We start from the raw sequence: 23,878 nt of genomic DNA on the forward strand, positions 1-23,878 counted from the left end.
GTTCATTGGCTATATTTAAGAGGGAGTTAGATGTGGCCCTTGTGGCTAAAGGGATCAGGGGGTATGGAGAGAAGACAGGTACAGTATACTGAGTTGGATGATCAGCCATGATCATATTGAATGGCGGTGCAGGCTCGAAGGGCCGAATGGCCTACTCCTGCACCTACTTTATATGTTTCTTCACCAGGGTCTCCATGGTTTGATAGTTTTAGAGGTACAGCATGGAAACAGGCCCTTCGGCCCACCGAGTCCACGCCAACCATTGATCACCTATTCACACTAGCTCTCTGTTATCCCACTTTCTCATCCACTCCCTACACAGTAGGGGCAATTTGCAGAGGACCAATTAATCTACAAACCCGCATGTCTTTTGTACGTGGGAGGAAACCCACATGGTCACAGGTAGCATGTACAAGCTCTGCACAGATGGCACCCGAAGTCAGGATTGAACCCCGGTCTCTGGTGCTGTGAAGCAACAACTCTACCAGGTGCACCACTGTGCCCTCCTGTAGTTTTACTTGTGAGATTCAGGCCTGTCAGGAAGATGAACATTTTTACCAGGGCCACGGGGAAAAAAAATTGCACGTGTAACATCAAAATATACTCATCTCGAAGAGTACAGCACACGTTGTATCATGAATATGATTGTGCCTTTTATTATTGTGAACAAACATTGGAAAATGGCAGTGTTGAAATATCACATCAAGGTGACCAATGATGTCAAAACCCATGTTAAGTGGGATCCCACCAGTGCTCATATCTTCCCATCTCCGCCCCTTTTTGCTTTCTGCAGAGACCGTTTTCCCCGCTACCCCCTGGTTCACTCATCCTTTCCCACCCAAACAACCCCCTCCCCTGATACTTTCCCCTGCAACTGCAGGAGGTGCAACACCTGTCCCTAAACCTCCTCCTTCGACTCTGTCCAGGGACCCTGTTAGTCCTTTCAGGTGAAGCAGAGGTTCACTTGCATCTCCTCCAACCTCATCTACTTTATCCATTGTTTTCGGTGTGGACTCAAGAGCAGACTGGGCGATCATTTCGCTGAACACTTATGTTCAGTCCGCCTTGGTCTACACGATCTCCTAGTTTCCAAACACTTTAAATCCCCTTCCCATTCCCATACTGGCCCTTCTGCCCTGGGCCTCCTCCACTGTCAGAGTGAAGCCTAATGCAAATTGGAGGAACAGCACCTCACATTTCGCTTGGACAGCTTACGATCCGGAGGTATGTTTTCTCCAATTTTAAGTAACCCCTGCATTCCCTCTCTCCCTCACCCTAGTCACCCGACTAGTTCCATTGTTCACATCCTTGTATCCATTCATTCTCACCTCTTGCCCAGCGAACCATGGGCCATTATGGGCTCCACTGTTCCTTGGTTATCGGTTCCTGGCCCTGATTTGTTCTGGCCTTTTCCTACCTCCAGTTCCCTCCCCTCTACTTTCAACCTGGGGAAGGAACCCGACCCGAAACGTCACCCATCCTTTTTCTCCAGAGATGCTGTCTGACCCACTGAGTTACTCCAGCACTTTGTGTCCATCCAACGTTAAACATGACGATTTCATGATAAAGTAAGCATTCTCATTTTCTCTCTTGAAGATCAGTTTCATTAGCTTGAAAACCAGAAATATTTTTTACCAACCGCATTCGCTCAGTCCCCAAACCAAGAAGAAAGCTGCACTTTGTGTCTTTGTTTTGTTGCAAAGCTACATTTTTTCCCTCTCTAGTTCCTTGTGTCTATTTAAAGCTGGAATATTTTAAGAAGTAATTTGGACATTTTTGCTTCCCTGCCTTTATGCACACACTGTGTAGCATAAAAAAATAAAACGCAATAGAGTATTTTAAAAAAAAAATAGTGTGCATGGATTTCGCACATGTCAAGTAATGGATGAAATTCTTTGTATTTCTTCTGGTTTTTTTTGTTTATTTTGTTTTTTAATTGATGTCTTTTAACATGTACGAAATAAAATAAAATGAAATGGATACATAAATGTAACAATTTATCATTGTGTGGGTTTTTTTTTTTGTTGGGTTAATTTAAAAAAAAAAACCCCCAGTGAGAATAAAAGGGTAGTTGTTGGGATAATGAATGGGAGCAGCATTTGCTTGTGTCTGCATTGAATTGGCTTTTGGTGAAGGGAAGGAATAGGGGGGCATTAAATTTTAATTGTTTGTTTGTTCTGCTGGTCCTTTATTCCCGGGCGGAAGTGCGCTTGCGCTGCACGTATTTCCGTGTTGTGACTTTCGTTGCTTTGATAAAGGTTGCAAAGGGATCGCGGCAGAGAGAGAGAGAGAGAGGAGAAGGAGAAGGAGCAGCCGGAGTAGCAGCGTCCACAGCAGCAGCACAGCAGCACAGCAGCAAGCGCGTCCTACCCTACCCTGCCCTGCCCCGCACCGCACCGCCCTGCCTTTTGTTTCCAAGGCAGGGTTCTGTGCTCTGTTGTTTTTTTCCCCTTCTGTGTCGATGTGGGGAGGAATATTGAAGTGAAGGGGAAAGCCCAGAGCCGGAATGGCATGTTCTTCCTTCGCACTCGGCTGCTGCTGTTAGCTTTTTAACCCTTGAGGGTGCTCAGGACGTTGTCCCGGCCGGCCGGCCAGCCTGCCTGCACCAGCAACTGGATGCAGCAGCCAGCTCAGCCCAGCCCTGTCCTGGGGTAAGGTCAGTGTTTTGTACACAGACAGACACACACACACACACACACACACCTCTCACCTCTCACACACACAGACACACACACACACACAGAAACAGACACACACACACACAGAAACAGACACACACAGAAACACAAACATACACCTCTCACACACACACACACAGAAACAGACACACACACACACAGAAACAGACACACAGACACACACAGAAACACAAACATACACCTCTCACACACACACACAGAAACAGGCAGACACACGCACAGAAACAGGCACACACACACACAGACGCACACACACAGACACACACACACAGACACACACACACACACATACAGAGACACACACACACACACACACACACACAGACAAACACACACAGAAACAGACAAACACACACCTCTCACAGACACACTCACACAGACACACACACAGACACACACACACACAGAAACAGACACACACACACCTCACACACACACACCTCTCACACACACAGACACACACCGAGACACGTATATCCCACACAAATATGTATATACACACACGAACACACACACACATTTGTGTGTGTGTATATATATACATTTGTGTGTATATATATATATTTTTTTGTGTGGATATTTTGTGTGTGGATATATATATATATATATATATATAAACACATCTATATAAATATATATATATATATACACACACACACAAATAAAGGAATAGCTTTGCAAGCCCTGTGATTTTGTGGATTGCATAGTGTTTAATAAAGACCTTGTCTATTTTAGGAAGATTTAACACCAGTTGCGAAAATATTAGTAAATTCTCTTGTAAGTTGATGTTGAGAGTCTTGTTTTTGTTTAATATAACTGGCACGGGTAAGGTAGATAATTTTTTCAGGTGTTCGAATCAGATCACTTTAGTACTTCTGATTTTTGTGCCTTTCCCATCTGAACATTTTTGTTTTCGCAAGAATTGATTGATGATTGATACATCGTCTTCGTAAAACTGAACTCTTTTACTATTAATGTGTTCCGTATTTAAGTTAGACTGAGATTACTTATCTCTGTGGAACATTTACAGAATGAATAATCATGGTGTATTTTTTGTTTAGATGAGAGGCCCCTTCTCAATCCCAGTTAAGTTGCTTCATCTTCCTAACTGACCAAATGGCTAAAAATATATACTTCTTGAATCGCTGTGATGACATTTAAAAATAGAGTTCCCCTTCACTCCATTTTCCTTGTGAACAAAGGACATTTTACCAACAGTTATCTTATTTGCAATAATTATAAATATGGGGGGAAAAATCATTGCTTGCTTACTTGTTGTGGGAAGTATATGGAAGTATAGTCATACAAAAGGGAACAGATCCTTCGGCCCAACTTGTCCATGCCGACCAAGATGTTCCATCTAAGTTAATCCCATCTGCCCACATTTGGCCCATATCCTCCAAAACCTTTCCTCTCCATGTGCCCGTCCAAGTGTCTTTTAAATGTTGTTATAGTTTCTGCCTCAACTACCTCCTCTAGCAGCTCGTTCAATACACCCACCACTAACTCTCTGAGTGAAAAAGCTACCCCTCGGGTTCCTATTAAATCTTGCCTCTCTCACCTTAAACATATGCCCTCTGGTTCTTGAATTCCTCTACCCTAAGTAGAAGACAGTGCATTCATAAGAGACTGTTAAATAATCAACATTTCTTTTTGTCGATTAACTAAACGTAAAGGGATATTTTGTCGTGGCATAAGTTTGTGTTTGTATCATAGAATACCTATGAACCTGTAGATTTTTTTTCCACACGTATGTAAGATTGAAGTAATTCCATGGGAGTGTCACATTGTGGACTCTAAACAAACAGTATCCCTTGATTTACTGTGGCATTGGTCATGATTAGGTACCTACAAATATACTAGTATAATGTTTTTCTTTCAAAAATAAACTTTATTCAGAATGAAAAAATATATATAGAACAAAACATGTACTAATACAGCTTGCTCTCAACTACTGAATGGCTGTTTAAACTCCTGTTGCTGACACTAAAGCCATCTTCTCCAAGCCTATGAATGATTTTTTTTTAAACACAGTGTTGGAGTAAGTCAGCGGGTCAGGCAGCATCTCTGGAGGACTGGATAGGTGACGTTTTGGGTCAGGACCCTTCTTCATACTGTTTATGGAGAGAGGAGAACCTCTTCAAAGTAGGCGTACCTTGAGGAGATTTTGCAGTGGAGCAGTCACAGAGTGATACAGTGTGGAAACAGACCCTTCAGCCCAACTTGCCCACACTGCCCTATTGTCCCAGCGACTCTAGTCCCACCTGCCTGCGTTTGGTCCACATCACTTCAACCTTGTCTTATCCATGTACCTGTCTAACTGTTTCTTAAAATGTTTGGGGTAGTCCCAGCCTCAACTATCTCCTCCGGCAGCTTGTTCCATACACCCACCACCTTTTGGGTGAAAATGTTACCCCTCAGGTTCCCATTAAATCTTTTCTCCTTCACCTTGAACCTACGTCCTCTGGTCCTCGATTCCGCTTTTCTGGGCAAGAGATTATGTCCATCTACCCGATTTATTCCTCTCATGATTTTATATTTCGGCACGGTGGCGCAGCGGTAGAGTTGCTGCCTTACAGCGCTTGCAGTGCCGGAGATCCGGGTTCGATCCTGACTACGGGTGCTGTCTGTACGGAGTTTGTACGTTCTCCCTGTGCCCTGCGTGGGTTTCCTCTCACATTCTAAAGACATACTGGTTTGTAGGTTAATTGGCTTGGTAAATGTACAAATTGTCCCTAGTGAGTGTAGGATAATGTTGATGTGCGGGGATTGCTGGTCAGCACAGACCCGGTGGGTCGAAGGGCCTGTTTCCGCACTGTATCTCTAAACTAAACTAAACCTCTATAAGATCACCCCTCATCCTCCTGCGCTCCAAGGAATAGAGACCCAGCCTACTCAACCTCTCCCTATAGCTCAGACCCTCTAGTCCTGGCAACATCCTCGTAAAATGAAGTAACATCCTCGTAACAACCAGTCAAAATGTAGAGGATGTAGAGGAGTTCAGAGGGAAAGATAGATCAGCCACGATTGAATGGCAGAGTAGACTTGATGGGCCAAATGGCCTAGTTCTGCTACTCGAACGTATGCTGGAGTAACTCAACGGGTCAGGCAGCATCTCTGGAGGTCATGGATAGGTGATGTTTCGGGTCAGGACCCTTCTTTAGAATGAATGATGAACCCTGAGTATGCCGAATGCAAAGACAATGATCATACAGTGTACCATTTGCTGTACTAAGAATGTAATATAAGAGTCAGTAAATTTATGATAAATTTTAAATGGGCAGATTTATATCTATTTTTTATATTTGGGGTGCTATGCAGATGGAAGGAAATTATATCATCTCAAATTGATGTTGGATTGATGGGAACATGGAAGGTGTTTGGGAAATTATACATAGGATTAAGAAACAAATCCTAGCTTTGTTATCGTAAGTGCAAATTCCAACATCTCTACTTCTTCAGATACAGGCCTAGTGAGAGGAACCTTGTCCAGTGAAGTGATAACGTATACACATCAGAGAGATTTTGCCTTGGTTTTTGTTTAATGCTGACATTGGTACAGTTAGTCTTGAAACTCTTTGGGCATAAGAGGATAAAATGTAGTCCATTCGTTCTCCTGTGTAGGAAGGCACTGCAGATACTGTGTTACATCGAGGATAGACACCAAATGCTGGAGTAACTCAGCAGGTCGGGCAGCATCTCTCGAGAAAAGGAGTAGGTGACGTTTCAGGTCGAGGCCCTTCTGAAGACTGAGAGGGAAATTAGACGTAAGAATAAGTAAAAAAACAAATTAGAGCCGGCACCGATGACTCGGGAAAGGTGGAGCCCACAATGATCCATTGTTGGCTGTGGAAGAGGTGATTACAAGGGGATAGGAACAGTAAAACTAGCAGGATGAAAAGGGTGAGGAAGGGAGAGGGAAAACAAGGGTTACTTGAAATTAGAGAAATCAATATTCGTACTGTTGGATTGTAAGCTGCCGAAGCGAAATATGAGGTGCTGTTCCTCCAGTTTGTGTGTGGTCTCACTCTGACAGTTGTGGGGGCCCAGGACAGAAAGGTCAGTGTGGGAATGGGAAGGGGAGTTTAAGTTATCCCCAATGCTCTGCATCGGTCCCCTTTGGAAAGCATCTGACGATTGTGCTCAGCTGTGATGCCCGTCGGTTAATGTTTAAAGCAATCCCTGTTTAAGCCAGAAATGGAAAGCTTTCCACAGGGAAAATGAAGGAAGATGCACCTCGGGCAAGTATTCTTGCAGGCATCATACTCGAGCGTTTTTGGATGAAAGCAGAGTCTTAGTTTCCTGGTCTGACTGAAGCAGCATTTCTGTAAAAGGGAAATGTGTGGACATCCCACTTAAATGAAGACATGAGGAACTGCAGATGCTGGTTTACAACAAAAAAAAAACACAAAGTGCTGGAGTAACTCAGGAGATGAGGCAGCATCTCTGGAGTACGTAGATCGATGATGTTTCGGGTCGGGATCATTCTTCAGAACGTACATCTGTTCGACTCATCTGCCAATTAACCCCCCCCCCCCCCCCACCACCAGTATCCACATATCACTTGCTAAGGTTTGTTCTGCACCCATCCCTCTTCTCCAGCTATTTGCCCCCTGCTACTACCAGTAGTCTTCTTCTTTCGTGTCCGTCATCCATGTTTCAAATGTTGACATCGCTGTCATCGTCCTTCCTGAAAAGTACGCAAGCTTCCGGCGACAATCCGTGGGAGCCATCACTTGTTGCAATAGATGATGGTGATGGCAGAATTAGCTCAGGATACTTCCAGTTTCCAGCCCCGCGACATGGATGCTTGTGCTCTGGGGCCTGCTACTACCAGTGTGAGGATTGGTCTTGTTCTGAAACGTCGACTATCCACGTCCTCCATAGATGCTGGTTGGCTTACTAAGGATTTACTCCAGCACTTTATTTTATGCTCCACAGATGCTACCTGACCCGCCGAGTTACTCCAGCTCTTTGTGTTCTGCTCCACAGATGCTACCTGACTTGCCGAATTACTCCAGTACATTGTCACTTCACCCCACTTCAATGTTAGCTTCTGCAGTGCTGCTCCAGTCATAGTTACACAGTGCAGAAACAGGCCCTTTGGCCCAACGTGCCCATGCTGACCAACATGCCCCATCTACACTAGTCCCACCTGCCTGCGTTTGGCCCATATCCCTCTAAACCTCTCCTGCACCTGTCTAAATGGTTCTTAAATGTTGCAATAGTCCCAGCCTCAACTACCTCCTCTGGCAGCTCGATCCATGCACCCAGCACCCTTTGTGTAAGAAAAAAAGTTGCCCCTCAGGTCCTATCAAATCTTTCCCCCCACACCTTAAACTTGCATCCTCATGTTTTCGATTCCCCTACTCTGGGTAAAAGACTGTGCAGTTACCCAAACTATTCCTCCCATGATCTTATACTCGTCTGTAAGATGACCCCTCATCCTCCTGCGCTCCAAGGAATAATGTCCTAGCCTGCTCAACCTCTCCCTGTAGCTCAGGCCCTTGAGTCCTGGCAACATCCAGTTAAAAAAAACTCTTGTGCATTTACCCGATTTATTCCCCTCGCGATTTTGTACGCCTCGATAAGATCACACCTCATCCTCCTGCGCTCCAAGGAATAAAGTCCCAGCCTGCTCAACCTCTCACTAAGGCTCAGGCCCTCGAGTCCTGGCAACATCCAAATTTAAAAACTCTGCACTCAGCCGATCTATTCCTCTCTAGACCTTGTACATCTTTCGCTGCTTCGGTCTGCTCTGACAAAGTTGGCCATCGGCCACACAGTATCCCTGAGGCAGAGAGAGTGGTGTAGGTTGAGGTTGTTCCATCGGGGACTATAAACAGTGTCGCCAGCTGCAGAGATGAGAATCCGTGCACAGGCACTGAATGAACAAAGATGGCTTACTGCATGATCTCTCCATCTTTGGTGACTGTAAAATAAAATGTAGTCTTCCAACACTAGATGGTGCCAGGAGAAACAAAGAACACTACAAACAAGAATGATCTTCTCTATTTATGGTCCAAATGTACAGCCGAAGCCAGAATTGCTTGGAAACTTCCAGAATTTTAAAAAAAAATCAAAGGCTCATGACATGTAATAAATCAGAGGTTAGGATCTGTGTTCAATGTATACATTTACACCAGGGGTAAACAAGGCCAGACTGCAGAAAGAATGTCCATAATGTTACTGGAAACAAGGAACTGCAGAAGCTAGTTTTACAAAAGAAGGCACAGAGTGCTGGAGTAGCTCAGCGGGTCAGTCTGGCATCTGCAGAGAGAATGGACAGACGGCCTTTTGGAACGGGACCGTTCTCCAGACTGATTGTGTGGAGTACTGGGGAGGGAGATGGGGGCTGGACCAAGCCTGGCAAGTGAGAGGTGGAAGCAAGTGAGGGGGTGAAATGCGGTCTACATTGTTGGTCGCATTGACTAAACAGTAACACCATTTTGCGGGTTATTTGGCTCTCAAGTGTGAACCCATGAATTTAAGCGTATTGGAAATGGAATTTTCCACTCCTTTCATAATGCTGTTCACTGGAAATCTAAACCTTTTCTTAGGACACTGGATCCAGGTCTGACTGAAGGTTTCATTACTTCAGCATCCTATTTCACCCCCTTGTTAACTTTACACCCCATGTCATTGGTCTCCTTGACCATCTAGCACCTAGTGTTGAAGCCTTCACTTAATATTGTATAATCGATTTCAGAAGAATTATCACATATAGATAGATACTTTACAGTGTAAAACATAGAACAATACGGGCCCTTCAGCCCACAAAGCCTGTGCCGAACATGAGGTGCATGCACCCACCACCCTTTGTGTAAAAATAAAAGTTGCCGCTCGTGTTCCTATTAAATATTTTCCCCCCTCACTTATGCACTCTTGGTTCTTGATTCCCCTGCTCTGGATAAAAGATTGTGCATTTACCCTATCTATTCTTCTCATGATCTTGTACACCTCTATAAGATCACCTATGTTCATTGGTTTTCAATGAACTCGAATAATAAGAACTTCCACCTTTTCCAATTCAAAGTGTATCGTCACAGCGTCTGTTTTGTGTAAAAAGCCTCTCCTCAGGCTGGGGTCACTTCTGTCTGGGAAGAATTGATTCTTAGCCTCGTCATATATTCTGATTCATTTTATTTGTTTTTAAATACTTGTCCATTTTTGAAAACAAGCTACTTGCCAGCATTTCCATGGTAGTAATGGGGGTGTTGTTCACTGCGGTCACACCAAGGGCAATCTTAGCAACTTTGGGACTTCCAAGCATGTGTCGTTTAACATGGTGATTGACACAAAATGCCGGAGTAACTCAGCGGGACAGGCAGCATCTCTAGAGAGAAGGAATGGGTGACGTTTCGAATCAGGACCCTTCTTCACACTGAGAATCAGGGGAGAGGGAGACATAGGAATATAGAACGTCAAGGTATAAAAATTAGAGATCAAAGGGGACAGAGTCAAGGAACGTGTAGAATGGATCAATGGTAGACACAAAATGCTGGAGCAACTCAGCGGGTCAGGCGGCATCTCGGGAGAGAAGGAATGGGTGACGCTTCGGGTCGAGACCCTTCAGTCTGAAGAAGGGTCTCGACCTGAAGCATCACCCATTCCTTCTCTCCCGAGATGCTGCCTGACCTGCTGATTTGCTCCAGCATTTTGTGACTACCTTCGATTTTAACCAGCATCTGCAGTTTTTTTCGTACATAGAATGGATCAATGTTAGCTGAGGGGATGCCGACCATGAGGCACACAAAGTAAAATTTAATCAGGAAGGCAGTCAAACTAGTTGGAGAACTAGGGTGGGGGAGGGATGAAGAGAGAGGGAAAGCAAGGGTTACTTGAAGTTATAGAAGTCAATATTCATACCGAAGACGAATGGGTGACGTTTCGGGTCGAGTCCCTTACACAAACCACTGGGTTGTAAGTTGCCCAAGCGAAATATGAGGTGCTGTTCCTGCGTTTACATGGTGCTAGCTGTCAACAGTTCAGGCCTCCTCCGCACTGTCACACTCTCCTCCTGGGGAATCAAGAAATTACTTGAGTTGACTTGAAAGTAAGCTGTTTACAAACTAATCCCACTGAAAAATACACTGAAAATGTCACGCTTCCTTGCTTGAGCTCAAGTCAGGGTTTAAATGGCCTACTAAGCCACGATTAATGTTCTGTAGATTTTCTGCGTCTATCAGAACTTAAATGGATTTTAACTCCTAGATACTGTAGATATTTCAAAATATAATGGCAAAAATCTTAAACCTATGTATATTATAAGCTTTATTTCAGATTTTAGTTAAGTTTGGAGATATGGCCCTTCGGCCTACTGAGTCCGGACCGACTAGCGATCCCCGCACATTAACTATCCTACACACACCAGGGGCAAATTACAATTTTACCAAGCCAGTTAACCTAGAAACATGTACATCTTTGGAATGTGGGAGAAAACCCACGCAGGTCACAAGGAGAACATACAAACTCCATACAGACAGAACCCGTTGTCAGAATGGAACCCGGGTCTCTGGCGCTGTAGGCAGCAACTCTACTGCTGTGCCACCATGCCGTCCACATTTTCAGGCGATTTACAGAGATTCATAGAGTTGTACAGTAAGGAAAGAGGCCCTTTGGCTCAACTTGTTCTTGCCGACCAAGATCCCTACTTATAATCCCATATGCCTGTTTCAATAGTTCTCTATTGTCATGTATGCATAGCACAGTGAAATTCTTTTGCATTACCACAAATACAGTCTCCACAATTTATGTGCTGTTTTAATAAAAAGAAAAGGTAAAAAAATAGAAAACACAAATTGTCCAAAGTGTAAAGTCTAGTCCACTTGTTGGAACTCCTGTGTTTGTGCCCATATCCCTGTGAACTATTCCTGTCCATGTACCTGTCCAAATATCTTTTAAAAGTTGTACTTGTATCTACCTTGACTACCTCGTCTGGCAGCTTGTTCCATTTACCCATTTACTCATCGTCCTTTAGTGTGAAAAAACTAGCCCTTCATTAGCCCTGCGTATAATAAGTTAAATTTAAATGCGTACCATAAAGAGCTCTTCTTCATTGATAGGAAATGTATTCACATCATTGCTCTTTGTGCTTATTTGCAATTAATCATTTATAACAATTCTCTTTTTGTTCCCCAGGTAGTTTCTATTCGTGTGAGAGACGTTATGAATTACAGAGGTTTGTATACATTTATTATTCAGTAATTCTGGACTCTGGTCCCCTTAAGGAAAAAAGTTCAATTCAGCCTTCCAATCATTCAAAATGAGTGGTTTTTAAAAAAAAAGTGTTCTGATGCACATTTTAGTTTTTTTTAGTTTAAATTAGAGATAGTTTCGAGAGTGAGGGTGGAAACCGAAGATCTTGGAGAAAACCCACGGAGGTCACTGGGAGAACGTACAAACTCTATACAGACAGCACCCGTAGTCAGGATCGAACCCGGGACTCTGGCGCTGTAAGGCAGCAACTCTACCGCTGCGCCACCGTGCTGCTTAGAAGGAAAGCCGCTTAGCTTAGGAGGCAATCTGACCGTCTTAGTATGTCCTTCATCCAGATACCATCCTTGGGAATGTGCAAAACGACTATATTTTAGTTTAGAGATACAGTGCAGAAACAGGCCCTTTGGCCCACGATCCGTGCCGACCCGTGATCCCCATACACTAGCACTATCCTACACACTAAGGACAATTTATGTTTTTTACCTAAGCCAATTAACCTACAAACTTGTACATCTTTGGAGTATGGGAGGAAATTGGAGCACCCGGAGAAAAAACCCATGCGGTCACGGGAAGACCGTACAAACTCCGTACAGTGCTTACACAAGTCCTCCGCATTTTGCAAGCATGTGCCGTTCAATGAGGAGATCTGGCTGGTTCAGCCGATGGTGCTTTTGTAAGAAATTGAAACAAAAAAGTTCCTAGCTGCCTTTGAAGAAATTTGCGCTTAGTGACGCATCCTTGTTTAGGTTTATTATTGTCACATGTACCAAGGTACAGTGAAAAGCTTTATAAACAGATCAGATATACCACATAGATACAATGAGTTCAAATGCAAGTACAATAGATGGAGCAAAGGGGAAGATACAGAGTGCAGAATACAGTTCTTAGCATTTCGTAGTGCACTAGTTCCTTAGACAAAGTCCAATGTCCTCAATGGTGAATCGAACAGTGCTCTAGTTTATGGAAGGACTGTTGAGAAGGCTGATAATGGAAGGGAAGAAGCTGTCCCTGAGTCTGGTGAATCTGAGCAGGGGGAAGAAGGGGTGGGACAAGTCCTTGATCATGTTGGCTGCTTTTCCGAGGCAGCGTGAAGTGTAGGTGGAGTCAGTGGTGGGAAATCTGGCCTGTGTGATGGACTGGGCTACATCTACAACAGTGCAATTTCTTGCAGTGTCAAGCAGAGCTAATTCCCAAACCAATCTATGATGCAACTTGACAATATGCTATCTATGGTTAACTGCAGCGCCGGGGATTACTTCATTATACCATTTAAATACAAAATAAAGGAGGAGCATTCGGGATGGTTTTCAAAATCTTGGATCTAAATTTTGGGACAACACAGAGCCCAATGTTGTTGATTACCCTTCCAAAAGAAAACTACCCACCTGTTCATTAAGTACCCCCTACAAAACATTGTCTACTCACCATTCAATTTTATGGGTAAAGTATTTTCCAATGAACCTTTCCATATATTCTATCACTACTCCACTATCACTACTTTTAGAAGGATGAGAGGAGATCTTATCGAAACGTATAAGATTATTAAAGGGTTGGACACGTTAGAGGCAGGAAACATGTTCCCAATGTTGGGGGAGTCCAGAACAAGGGGCCACAGTTTAGGAATAAGGGGTAGGCCATTTAGAACTGAGATGAGGAAAACAAATTTCAGTCAGAGAGTTGTGAATCTGTGGAATTCTCTGCCTCAGAAGGCAGTGGAGGCCAATTCTCTGAATGCATTCAAGAGAGCTGGATAGAGCTCTTAAGGATAGCGGAGTCAGGGGGTATGGGGAGAAGGCAGGAACGGGGTACTGATTGAGAATGATCAGCCATGATCACATTGAATGGTGGTGCTGGCTCGAAGGGCCGAATGGCCTCCTGCACCTATTGTCTATTGTCTCCACTATTATTTAATAAAGCGATTAAACCTGCAATGTCATATTTTAAATTTTAGAGTCATTCGGCACGGAAACATGGGGAGAGAATCCAAAAATCAGAGGTGCAAAGGGACTTGGGAGTGCTGGTGCAGGATTCCCCAAAAAGTTAATTTGCAAGTTGAATGGGTCGTATGGAAGGCAAACGCAATGCTAGCATTTATTTCAAGAGGACTAGAATTGAAAAAACAGTGATGTAATGGTGAGGCTCTAAAAGGCACTGGTCAGGCCACATTTGGAGTATTGTGAGCAATTTTGGAGTATTGTGAGCAATTTTATCCTACATATCTGAGGGATGATGTGCTGGCTCTGGAGAGGGTCCAGAGGAGGTTTACAAGAATGATTCCAGGAATGAGTGAGTTAACATATGATGAGCTTTTGACAACACTGGGCCTGTCAATAGACAATAGGTGCAGGAGTAGGCCATTCGGCCCTTCGAGCCAGCACCACCATTCAATGTGATCATGGCTGATCATTCTCAATCAGTACCCCGTTCCTGCCTTCTCCCCATACCCCCTGACTCCGCTATCCTTAAGAGCTCCATCTAGCTCTCTCTTGAATGCATTCAGAGAATTGGCCTCCACTGCGTTCTGAGGCAGAGAATTCTGCAGAAACTTATCAAATAGTGAAAGGCCTGGATAGATTGGATGTGGGGAGGATGCCTGTGCCGGATCTCCAGAAGATTATTTTTTAATATCCTGACCTTTACCATTACATGCAGTATTTTCTTTCACGTGAATAACTTGTTATTGTCCCACAAACAATCGTATTAAATCTAGAAATGCTCCTAATGAACAAACATAAGGAGATTATTAGAGAATATAAACTCTTTTGTGTAAATATTATTAAATCAAGAAATCCGCCTGATTTTGGAAACTCCAAAACATTGAATTCTCCAAGCTCACCAAAACAAATCCCAATTTTCTCAAATGTAGATTTGAATTGATTTTGGAAGGTCAAAGCAAAATTATTTTCTGGAATTATACAAAATACTGGAGTAACTTAGCGGGTCAGGCAGCAAACCTGGAGAACATGGATAGGTGACATTTCGGGTCTGGGCCCATCTTCAGACTAAAGTCCTTCAGGCTGAAGAAGGGTCCCAACCCGAATCGTCACCTATCCATGTTCTCCAGAGATGCTGCCTGACCTGCTGAGTTACTCCAGCACTTTGTCCTTTTGTATAATCCAGCATCTACAGTTCCTGGTTTCTAAATTTCAAGGCCATGATCTATTGAGATATTTTTTCTTCTTTCTTACATCCATGGTTTGTGGATTTTCAAGCTCGTGCTTTAGTTGCAAGCAAATATTACCACCTGAAACTTTCTTTGGTAAACGAGTATGTGATAGAAGCAGAATGAGGTCATTCGGCCCATCAAGTCTACTCCACCATTCAATTACGGCTGATCTATCTCTCCTAACCGCATTCTCCTGCTTTCTCCCCATAACCCCTGACACCCGTACTAATCTATCTATCTGCCTTAAAAATATCCATTGAAGGCCTCCACAGCCTTCTGTGGCAATGAATTCTGCAGATTCACCACTGAAGAAATTCCTCCTCATCTCCTTTCTAAAGGCACTTCCTTTTATTCTGATGCTGTGCCCTCTGGTCCTAGACTCTCCCTCTAGTGGAAACATCCTCTCCACATCCACTCTATCCACGCCTTTCACGATTTGGTATTTTACACTTAGGTCCTCTCCACATCTGCAGATCCCTGTGTCTACCTCATTCCCTGGAATGATTATTTTTGGTAATTTGCATGTGCGTTTATTTGTTGGATTTCGCTATTGTTACAAATGACTTTAAAATACTTTTGTGGTCCTGCCTTCAGAAATTATGCATTCAGTGGGCTGCAGTAACACCAGCTGCTGTCAGTCTGAGAAGGAGGTTGCCCTGAGTGCTGACGATGTGAGCAGCGATGAACAGTTCAACTTGTGCTCTTCTCAACCGGACAAACTGTGCGGGAACAGCTTCAAGTCCATAAGCTGCGTGAAGCAGGAGTCGGTGGAGGAGCCGAATTCCCAAACGGGCGTCGGGAGAAACGCGGAGGCCCAGGACGACGTGAAACGGAGGAAAAACATTTTCCGAGCGGGGAAGAGGGGAAGGCCATCTGGGACGACAAAAGCTGCTGGCTACAGAACCAGTACGGGCCGACCTTTGGGAACAACAAAGGCAGCTGGGTTTAAGACCAGCCCGGGCAGGCCCTTGGGCACGACCAAGGCAGCAGGATATCGGGTCAGCCCTGGAAGGCCGCCAGGTACCATAAAAACTGTCTCCCACATCTCTGGTCTCGATTTCCCCTCGTGTAGCAGTATTGCTTTTAGCTATTCGATGGTCCGTAACAAAGCATTAAGTGGCCCTTCTGTAGCCACAAATAGAAACTTGGAGCTGAATCAGTAAAACACCAGCACTGTTTTTCTATAATCTGTTTGTTCCTTTAAAAAGTAGGGTAACTTTTTATACAAGATATTGATCTGCAAACCCGTACTATATGATCTTGTTAAACAGCATAGAGGTTGTGGAATCCTGGCCCAAAAATAAAAGGTCTTTGGAACATTACACCTGTTTGTTACAATATTTTGCATTTTGCTATTTGGCACTCTTGTTAGGGATCCTTTGACTGGACATGTGCCGTTTTCTATCATTTGAATTCTTTTAGCTACACTTTTTTTCCATTGGGAAATTTCAGAAAAGCATAGGGTGTTAATCTCCACAAACACTCGTCTTAAGGAAGTTAAGCCTGAAAGGAATAGTCAACCACTGCAGTCTTTGGCTACAAAGTGAAGCATCCGACTAAGGCCGTTGTGAAAATTGTCTACAGCAACACTTCATGGAAAAAGGACACAAAGTGCTGGAGTAACTCAGCGGGTCAAGCAGTGTCTCTGGAGAACATGGATAGGTGACGTTTCAGATCGAGACCCTTCAGAATTCTGGAGAGCATGGGTCAGTGACGTTTTGAATCGAGACCCTTCAGTCTGAAGCAGGGTCCCAACCCAAAATGTCACTTATCCATGGTCTCCAGAGATGTTGCCTGACCCGCTGATTACTCCAGCACGTTGTGTCTTTCTTGTACAGCCGCATCTGCAGTTCCTTGTGTCTACGCTTCATGGAAAATAACAATCTCCAGGTTTAGTTACTGTTCTTGAGGGTTGATTATCAAGATGGTCTAGAACTTTGTATGGCAATCTGTACTTTATAAAGCCTTCTGTTGGTAACCAAAATCTTTAATTTCCCATGAATACAAACTACCGCAAACGTCTCAACATTGTTCGCGAATTAAATCTTTTTAGGAGTCGCTCTCCCCTGCTCTCGAAGTTGGATATTACAAGATTTGATTCTCACATTTGTGAATAGAATATATTAAAATTAGTGTTAATAGTTGTTAATAGGATGTTAACAGAAGCCAGATGTATACTCTTAATTTCTGGAGATACAATGCAGTTGAATTTGGTAAATACCCAGTTAGTTAAATGGAGCAGCATGTGGTGATTGATTGAAGGAACAAAACCAGATTTTGCGATGGGTTAACACTGAGTGAGTGGTCTAAATCTGTATTCTGTTTCCTGGATGATTAGCAAGAAGGATGACCAGTTGAGAAGGGAGCACTGCAGTCCAATGCCTCGGCTGTGAAATGTTGTAAATGCCATAAAACAATTATAAAAGGGCAAACTAATATTTTTTAAAAGCATGGCCAGTGAAATAATTTCCATATTCTCCAGGGATGCTGCCTGACTCGCTGAGTAACTCCAGCATCTTTGGTACAAACCACCATCTGCAGCTCCTTGTCACTAGATTCTGAAAGCACCATATCTATTGAACAGACAGGGTGCCATTTTTCAAAATTGTGATATTATTTAATTGTTTATTGGTACTGCACCATAAATAATGTGTTTTGTAAAAATAAAAAAAATCTCACTTGCATGGCATTCTATGTCTGAAATGCATTTGCAAAATAAATGCAGTGTGATATAAAACTTTATTTTTGCAAAAACTATACAATATTTCTCTATTTCTCTCCATTAGTATTTAACAGGCAAAAGCAAGACCGAAGGAAAACTCAGCAGAAAGAGAGTTGAGCACTGTACTTTAACGCTTCTGCATTATCACAATTGGACATTCAAAAGAGTTGGTTGCCAACTACGAGAATCGTTCCTAGGAAGGCAGGTTTTCACATTTACTACACGTACTACTGTAATGGTAACACTGGTTTCATCATAAGTATTCCATGTATGCGTCTTTTAAAAGTTTTAATTGTAGCATCCATTGTAGCTGACCATTGTCACCAAACCAACATTTGAGATGTCATCTACTGTCAAGAATATACCTCGGAGTAGTTTTGCGTATCAGGCATTTGCGTTTCCCAAAATGGCCGCCTAGTTGTCCTTGTCATAATAAAAACTTTTTTTTTCCAGAAATCCGTGCAGACATCTTTTTTTCTAAAAAAAACATAGACTTAAAGGTAAACTGTATCCAAGGCTGACACAGCCTCAAAACTGTACACCTGTTGATGCATAGAGCTACATTGGCGTGTAAAAGAAAACCTTTGCTCAATATTTTTTGCAACTGGCAATCAGATGACTTTTCATAGATGCCACATTTTATGGACATTAATTAATGTCTGTTGCCAGATACTGTGAGAAGTCCTGGAGAACACTAACCTTGAAGAAACCTCAGCTGTAAGGTGCCTCTGTTTTAAATGCCTTTGTTACTTGTTGACAAAACTGCATGCTCCAGGTTTGTTATTACTTGTGATGCTCTATTGTGTACACAACTGCAGGAAAAATGCTTGTATGTAACGGACAAAGATTGTACTGTTGTATGATAAAACTGTTTTATGTTTTGCGCGTGTTTTTTTGTTAGGTGCGAAGCTGTACTTTGAAGGAGCTTTGTTTATAGTTGACTGGGTAAATGGATCCGCATGGTGTAGTTGTAAACTAGGAGTGTGGCTGGCTTAGTCCATATTCCTTGCTAAGTTTACCCTAATTTTTAATAGAGTTACACACAAGGCTGTATTCACTAAGATATTCTCAATCATTAACTCATCCGTTAGCAATTTATCTCAGCCAGGCTTTGAAAGTGGAATGAGTACAGTGGAGGTAATAAAAATGAGGGGCAGTCACTTAGGCTAATATAATTTTACACCAAAGAAAGTAGCATGTTACCTCCATGCTGGATCCCCAGAAGATTAAAAAAATATATCCAAACCTTTATATGCAGTATTCTATTTCCAGGAAGAATAGTGCCTGCATTCCACTTCTGTAGCTTCCAACCAAACAGTATGAATGTTGAGGGTAGACACAATTTTTATTTTGTTATTAAATATAATTTTAAAATATTAGTTTGCCCTTATTGAAGCAACTTGCTGACTTCCCAAAGTTACACTCACCCTCAATATTCTACTTTCTCTCCAGTGAGAAGAGTAGAGCTAGTTAGGGCAGCTGTTTGCTGTTTGTAGTACTTACACTTTTCATTGGTTGCAAGAGTTTAGTGAAAATGTATTTTCCATTCAGAAAGGGAACCTCGCTTCTTGCGTGCAGTGGGTTCCAGTAACAGTTGTTAATGCAGACCAACAGCTATGTCCAGTGGATATCTTGTGAAGTAAGTGTCGAAATGCATCAAGGCATTGCACCAAATTGGCCAGTGTTACTTGCCTCTGCAGACCTTTTCAATAAAAAGTTGGTGCAGCGGTAGAGTTGCTGCCTTGCAGCGCCAGAGAACCGGGTTTGATCCTGACTACGGTTGCTGTCTGTATGGAGTTTGTACGTTCTCCCCGTGACCTGTGTGGGTTTTCTCCGGGAAGCTCCGGTTTCCGCCCACACTTCAAAGACGTACAGGTTTGCCGGTTAATTGGCTTTGGTAAAATTGTACATTGTCCCTAGTGTATAGAATAGTGTCAGTGTACAGGGGGATCATTGGTTGGCGCAGACTTGGTGGTCCGAAGGACCTGTTTCTACACTGTATCTCTAAACTAAACAAAAAAAATCCACATTGCATCCTTATTTTCATGTGGATGACATTTAAATGTTATGGCATTAGAATTTTTTTGATTATAAGGTAGAAATTAATTTTCTATTAAACAGTTCTTGAGAAGAGAAATTGCATTTATAGTAGTCACGCTTTTGGTTAGTTCTAAAGTGACCTACTTGGGAAATCAGTCTTCTCTGTATTTTGCAAGGCAAAATATATATATTTTGGCTTTCTGATCCATAAATTAGTTCTGATTAAACGTTATTGGTCTTCAGTTCAAGAATTACTGGTCTCTGCGTAACAGAACTTTTTTATCCCTTCACTCTAACGTTAAATAAAGGGCTGTGTATTACATTTATAAGTGGTGCAATACAGTCTTTCATTTCAAATATAGGCTTTTTAAAGAATCTTAACTTGCATTCTTGTAGTACACGTTTGCATTCTACTCATTATTTTTGTTGGCAATTCATTGTTTTCTCCCCCTTCTGTGTCCAAATAAAATCCTAATACAAAAAAAATTGTAGTTCAGTTCTCATATTGCTTCAGGTTTACTTGTGATAGGAGCAGACTTAGGCCGTTCGGCCCATCAAGTCTACACTGCCATTGAATCGGGTGATCTATCTCTCCCTCCCTCCTAATCCCATTCTCCTGCCTTCTCCCCATACTAATCAAGAATCTATCTATCTCCCCCTTAAAGATATACATTGACTTGGCCTTCTGTGGCAATGAATTCCACAGATTCACCACACTCTGACTAAAGAAATTCCTCCTCATCTCTTTCCGAAAAGAATGTACTTTAATTCTGAGACTGTGACCTCTAGTCCTAGACTCTCCCACTAGTGAAAACATCCTCTCCACATCAACTCTATCCAGGCCTTTATCCTTCAGATGCATTCTGCCATTTTTTATGCCATGCGTTGATGTTTAAAAAAAAATCGCCTTTTTTTGAAATTGCCTGGTTCACTTATTAACAATGGAATGCATGATTTTTTAAATGATGTTGATTTTGTATCTATGGAGCTTTGCCAGCTGAAACCTGGAGTTTCTCTTGAGAGGCAAGAGGACACACCTGGAGGGGTAGCCCCTGCATGCCTCTATGGTTAGGATCATCAACAGACCTTTGTCATCGAATGTCTCAGACCAAATATCCAACTAAAGCTCTCCGTGATCTCACACTAGTGACCATAGAAACTTTTCACTCCAAATGAATATTTTCCTCCTTATTTCAGTAGCAACAGCAAAATTGAAGAAAAGTAGATCCTACGATCACCAACAATCTTAGACAGAAAGGTACATCACAATGTCCCAGTAATGAACAGGAAAGTTCTGAGGACCAAATACTTGCAGAGTACGGCAACAATAGTTCTATCCTGGGCCTCCTCCATTGCCAGTGAGGTCACATGCAAATTGACGGTAAAGCACCTCGCATATACTTGGCTGGGGTAGCTAACAACCTGATGTTTGATCGTTGAATTCTCCAATTTAAGGTAACCAACCTGCAAACACTGCCCTTTCGTTCCCCCTCTCTTCCGTGTACCCAACTTGGATGCATACTCCTTTCTTCCGAGCCCTTTCCATGGGCGGCACGGTGGCGCAGCGTAGAGTTGCTGCCTTACAGCGAATGCAGTGCCTGAGACTCAGGTTCGATCCTGACTACGGGCGCCGTCTGTACGGAGTTTGTACGTTCTTCCCGTGACCTGCGTGGGTTTCCTCCGAGATCTTCGGTTTCCTCCCACACTCCAAAGACGTGCAGGTATGTAGGTTAATTGACTGGGTAAAATGTAAAAATTGTCCCTAGTATGTATAGGATAGTGTTAATGTGCGGGGATCGCTGGGCGGCGCGGACTCGGTGGGCCGAAGGGCCTGTTTCCGCGCTGTATCTCTAAATCTAAATCTAAACAACAACCACTCCCTCAATGTCAGCAAGACAAAGGACATTGTGATTGACTTCAGGAAGTGAAGCTGGACACATACCCTGGTATACATTGATGGTGCCGAAGTAGGGTTGGTTGAAAGCTTCAAATTCTTAGGAGTAAATAACATCTGTCATTTGTCTTGGACCAGCCACATCAAAGCTATGGCCAAGAAAGCGCACCGACATCTCCTGTTCCTTAGAAGGCTTTGGAAGTTCGGCATGTTCCCAACAACCCTCATCAGCTTTCCTATAACACGGTGACCGAAAATGTACAAGCCCTCCCACAAACATAAGCAAGGCTTAACGCTACAACTTGCAAGTTCCTTTCCAAGTTCTTAGGAATAAATATCACCAGCAATCTGTCCTGGACCAGCCACATCGACGCTAAGACCAGGAAAGCACATGAACGCCTCTGCTTCCTTTGAAGGCTGAGGAGGTTCGACATGTCCCCAACAACCGTCACCAACTTCAAGAAAGCATTTTATCGGGATGCATCACAGTATGGTTTGGGATAAGCTCCATCCAATACTGCAATAAATTGCCAAGAGTCGTGGACGTAGCCCAGACCATAATGCTAACAAACCTCCCTTTCATTGGCTCCATCTTAACTTCATGCTGCCTCAGCAAGGCCACTGGCATAATCAAGGAGTGGTCTCACCCTGGTTACTCCCTCTTCTCCCCTCTCCCATCAGGCAGGAGGTACAAACTTTAGAAAACGCACGCTTCCAGATTCAGGGACAATTTCTTGCCGTCCAGAACCGCAACTGAACTGTGCGCTTGCCAGCTGAAGTACGGTCTGACCTCCCATCTACCTCATTGGAGACCCTTGAGATCATCTTTAATCAGACTTTATCTTGCACTAAGTGTTCCCTTTATCTGTGCACTGTGGGTGGCTTGATTCAAAACATGTATAGTCTTTGGATAGCAAAAAGCTTTTCATTGTATCTCGGTACAGTTGACAAGAATCAATATTCTTCCTCAGGCATCACAAATCACACGTCTATCCTTATCTCACAAGTCTAGCTAGTGATAGGCGGATGCAGATGAGGGTTTTTTTTGATAGGCAGATGGTTGGACAAAGGACTGAGATGGAAGGACAAAAGATGTAAGATACGGATAGAAGAGGCACTCCTTCACCTCACAAATCATCTTAAGTTGCACACTGGCACAGCGCTAGAGACCCAGGTTCGCTCCTGAGTGCTTTCTGTAAGGAGTTTGCACGTTCTCCATAACGTTCCCCATAACGCCTAACACCCGTACCAATCAACAATCTATCAATCTCCACCTTAAAAATATCCATTGACTTGGCCTCCACAGCCATCTGTGGCGATGAATTCCACAGAATCACCATCCTCTGACTAAAGAAATTCCTTCTCATCTCCTTTCTAAAGGTTATTCAGGCTTCGGTAAAATTGAAAATTGTCCCTAGTGTGATGGATTGTTGGTCGCCACGGAATTGGTGGGCCGAAGGGCCTGTTTCCGCGCCGTATCTCTAAAGTAGTCTAAAATCTCTTCCTCTCATGATTGTGTACACCTCTGTAAGATCACCCCTCATCCTCCTGCACTCCAAGGAATAAAATCCTCAACAAAAAAAAGAAATCTGTAGAGTTCTGTTATCTCAGCCGACAAGCTTGAAAGGGTTCAGAAAAGATTTACGAGCATGTTAGTGTGAGTGAGTGAGGGTGTGAGATATAGGGAGAGGTTGAGTCGGCTGGGTCTCTATTCCATGGAGCGCAGGAGGATGAGGGGAGATCTTCTAGAGGCAAACAAAATCATGAGAGGAATAGATTGGGTAGATGCACAGAGTCTCTTGCCATGGGTAGGGGAATCGTGGAGCAGAGGACATCGGTTCAAGGTGAAGGGGAAAAGATTTAATAGGAATCTGAGGGGTAACTTTTTCACACAAAGGGTGGTGGGTGTTTGGAACAAGCTGCCAGAGGAGGTAGTTGAGGCTGGGACTATCCCATCGTCTAAGAAGCAGACAGGTACATGGATAGGACAGGTTTGGAGGGACATGGGCCAAGTGCAGGCAGGTGTGACTAGTGTAGCTGGGACATGTTGGCCGGTGTGGGCAAGTTGGGCCGAAGGGCATGTTTCCACTCTGTATCACTCCTATGACTCTATGACACAATGACCAGCTGAGTTCTAC

The 23,878-nt window shown here is 43.3% G+C and overlaps 1 protein-coding gene across 1 annotated transcript in view; it reads left to right on the forward strand.

The window, feature by feature from the left end:
- The first annotated feature begins 2,295 nt into the window (after nucleotides 1-2,295).
- The window catches only part of LOC144600043 (thioredoxin domain-containing protein 15-like), a 36,165-nt gene continuing 14,582 nt past the window's right edge, over nucleotides 2,296-23,878 (forward strand). Inside the window, exons 1-3 of the mRNA XM_078411397.1 lie at nucleotides 2,296-2,656; nucleotides 11,841-11,880; nucleotides 15,679-16,104. Coding sequence (XP_078267523.1) covers nucleotides 11,868-11,880; nucleotides 15,679-16,104 — 439 coding nt within the window. The 5' untranslated portion in view covers nucleotides 2,296-2,656; nucleotides 11,841-11,867. The remainder of the gene's footprint in view (nucleotides 2,657-11,840; nucleotides 11,881-15,678; nucleotides 16,105-23,878) is intronic.

Source organism: Rhinoraja longicauda, chromosome 14 (genome assembly GCF_053455715.1).
Source record: "Rhinoraja longicauda isolate Sanriku21f chromosome 14, sRhiLon1.1, whole genome shotgun sequence".
In the NCBI taxonomy this organism is placed as follows: Eukaryota; Metazoa; Chordata; class Chondrichthyes; order Rajiformes; family Arhynchobatidae; genus Rhinoraja; species Rhinoraja longicauda.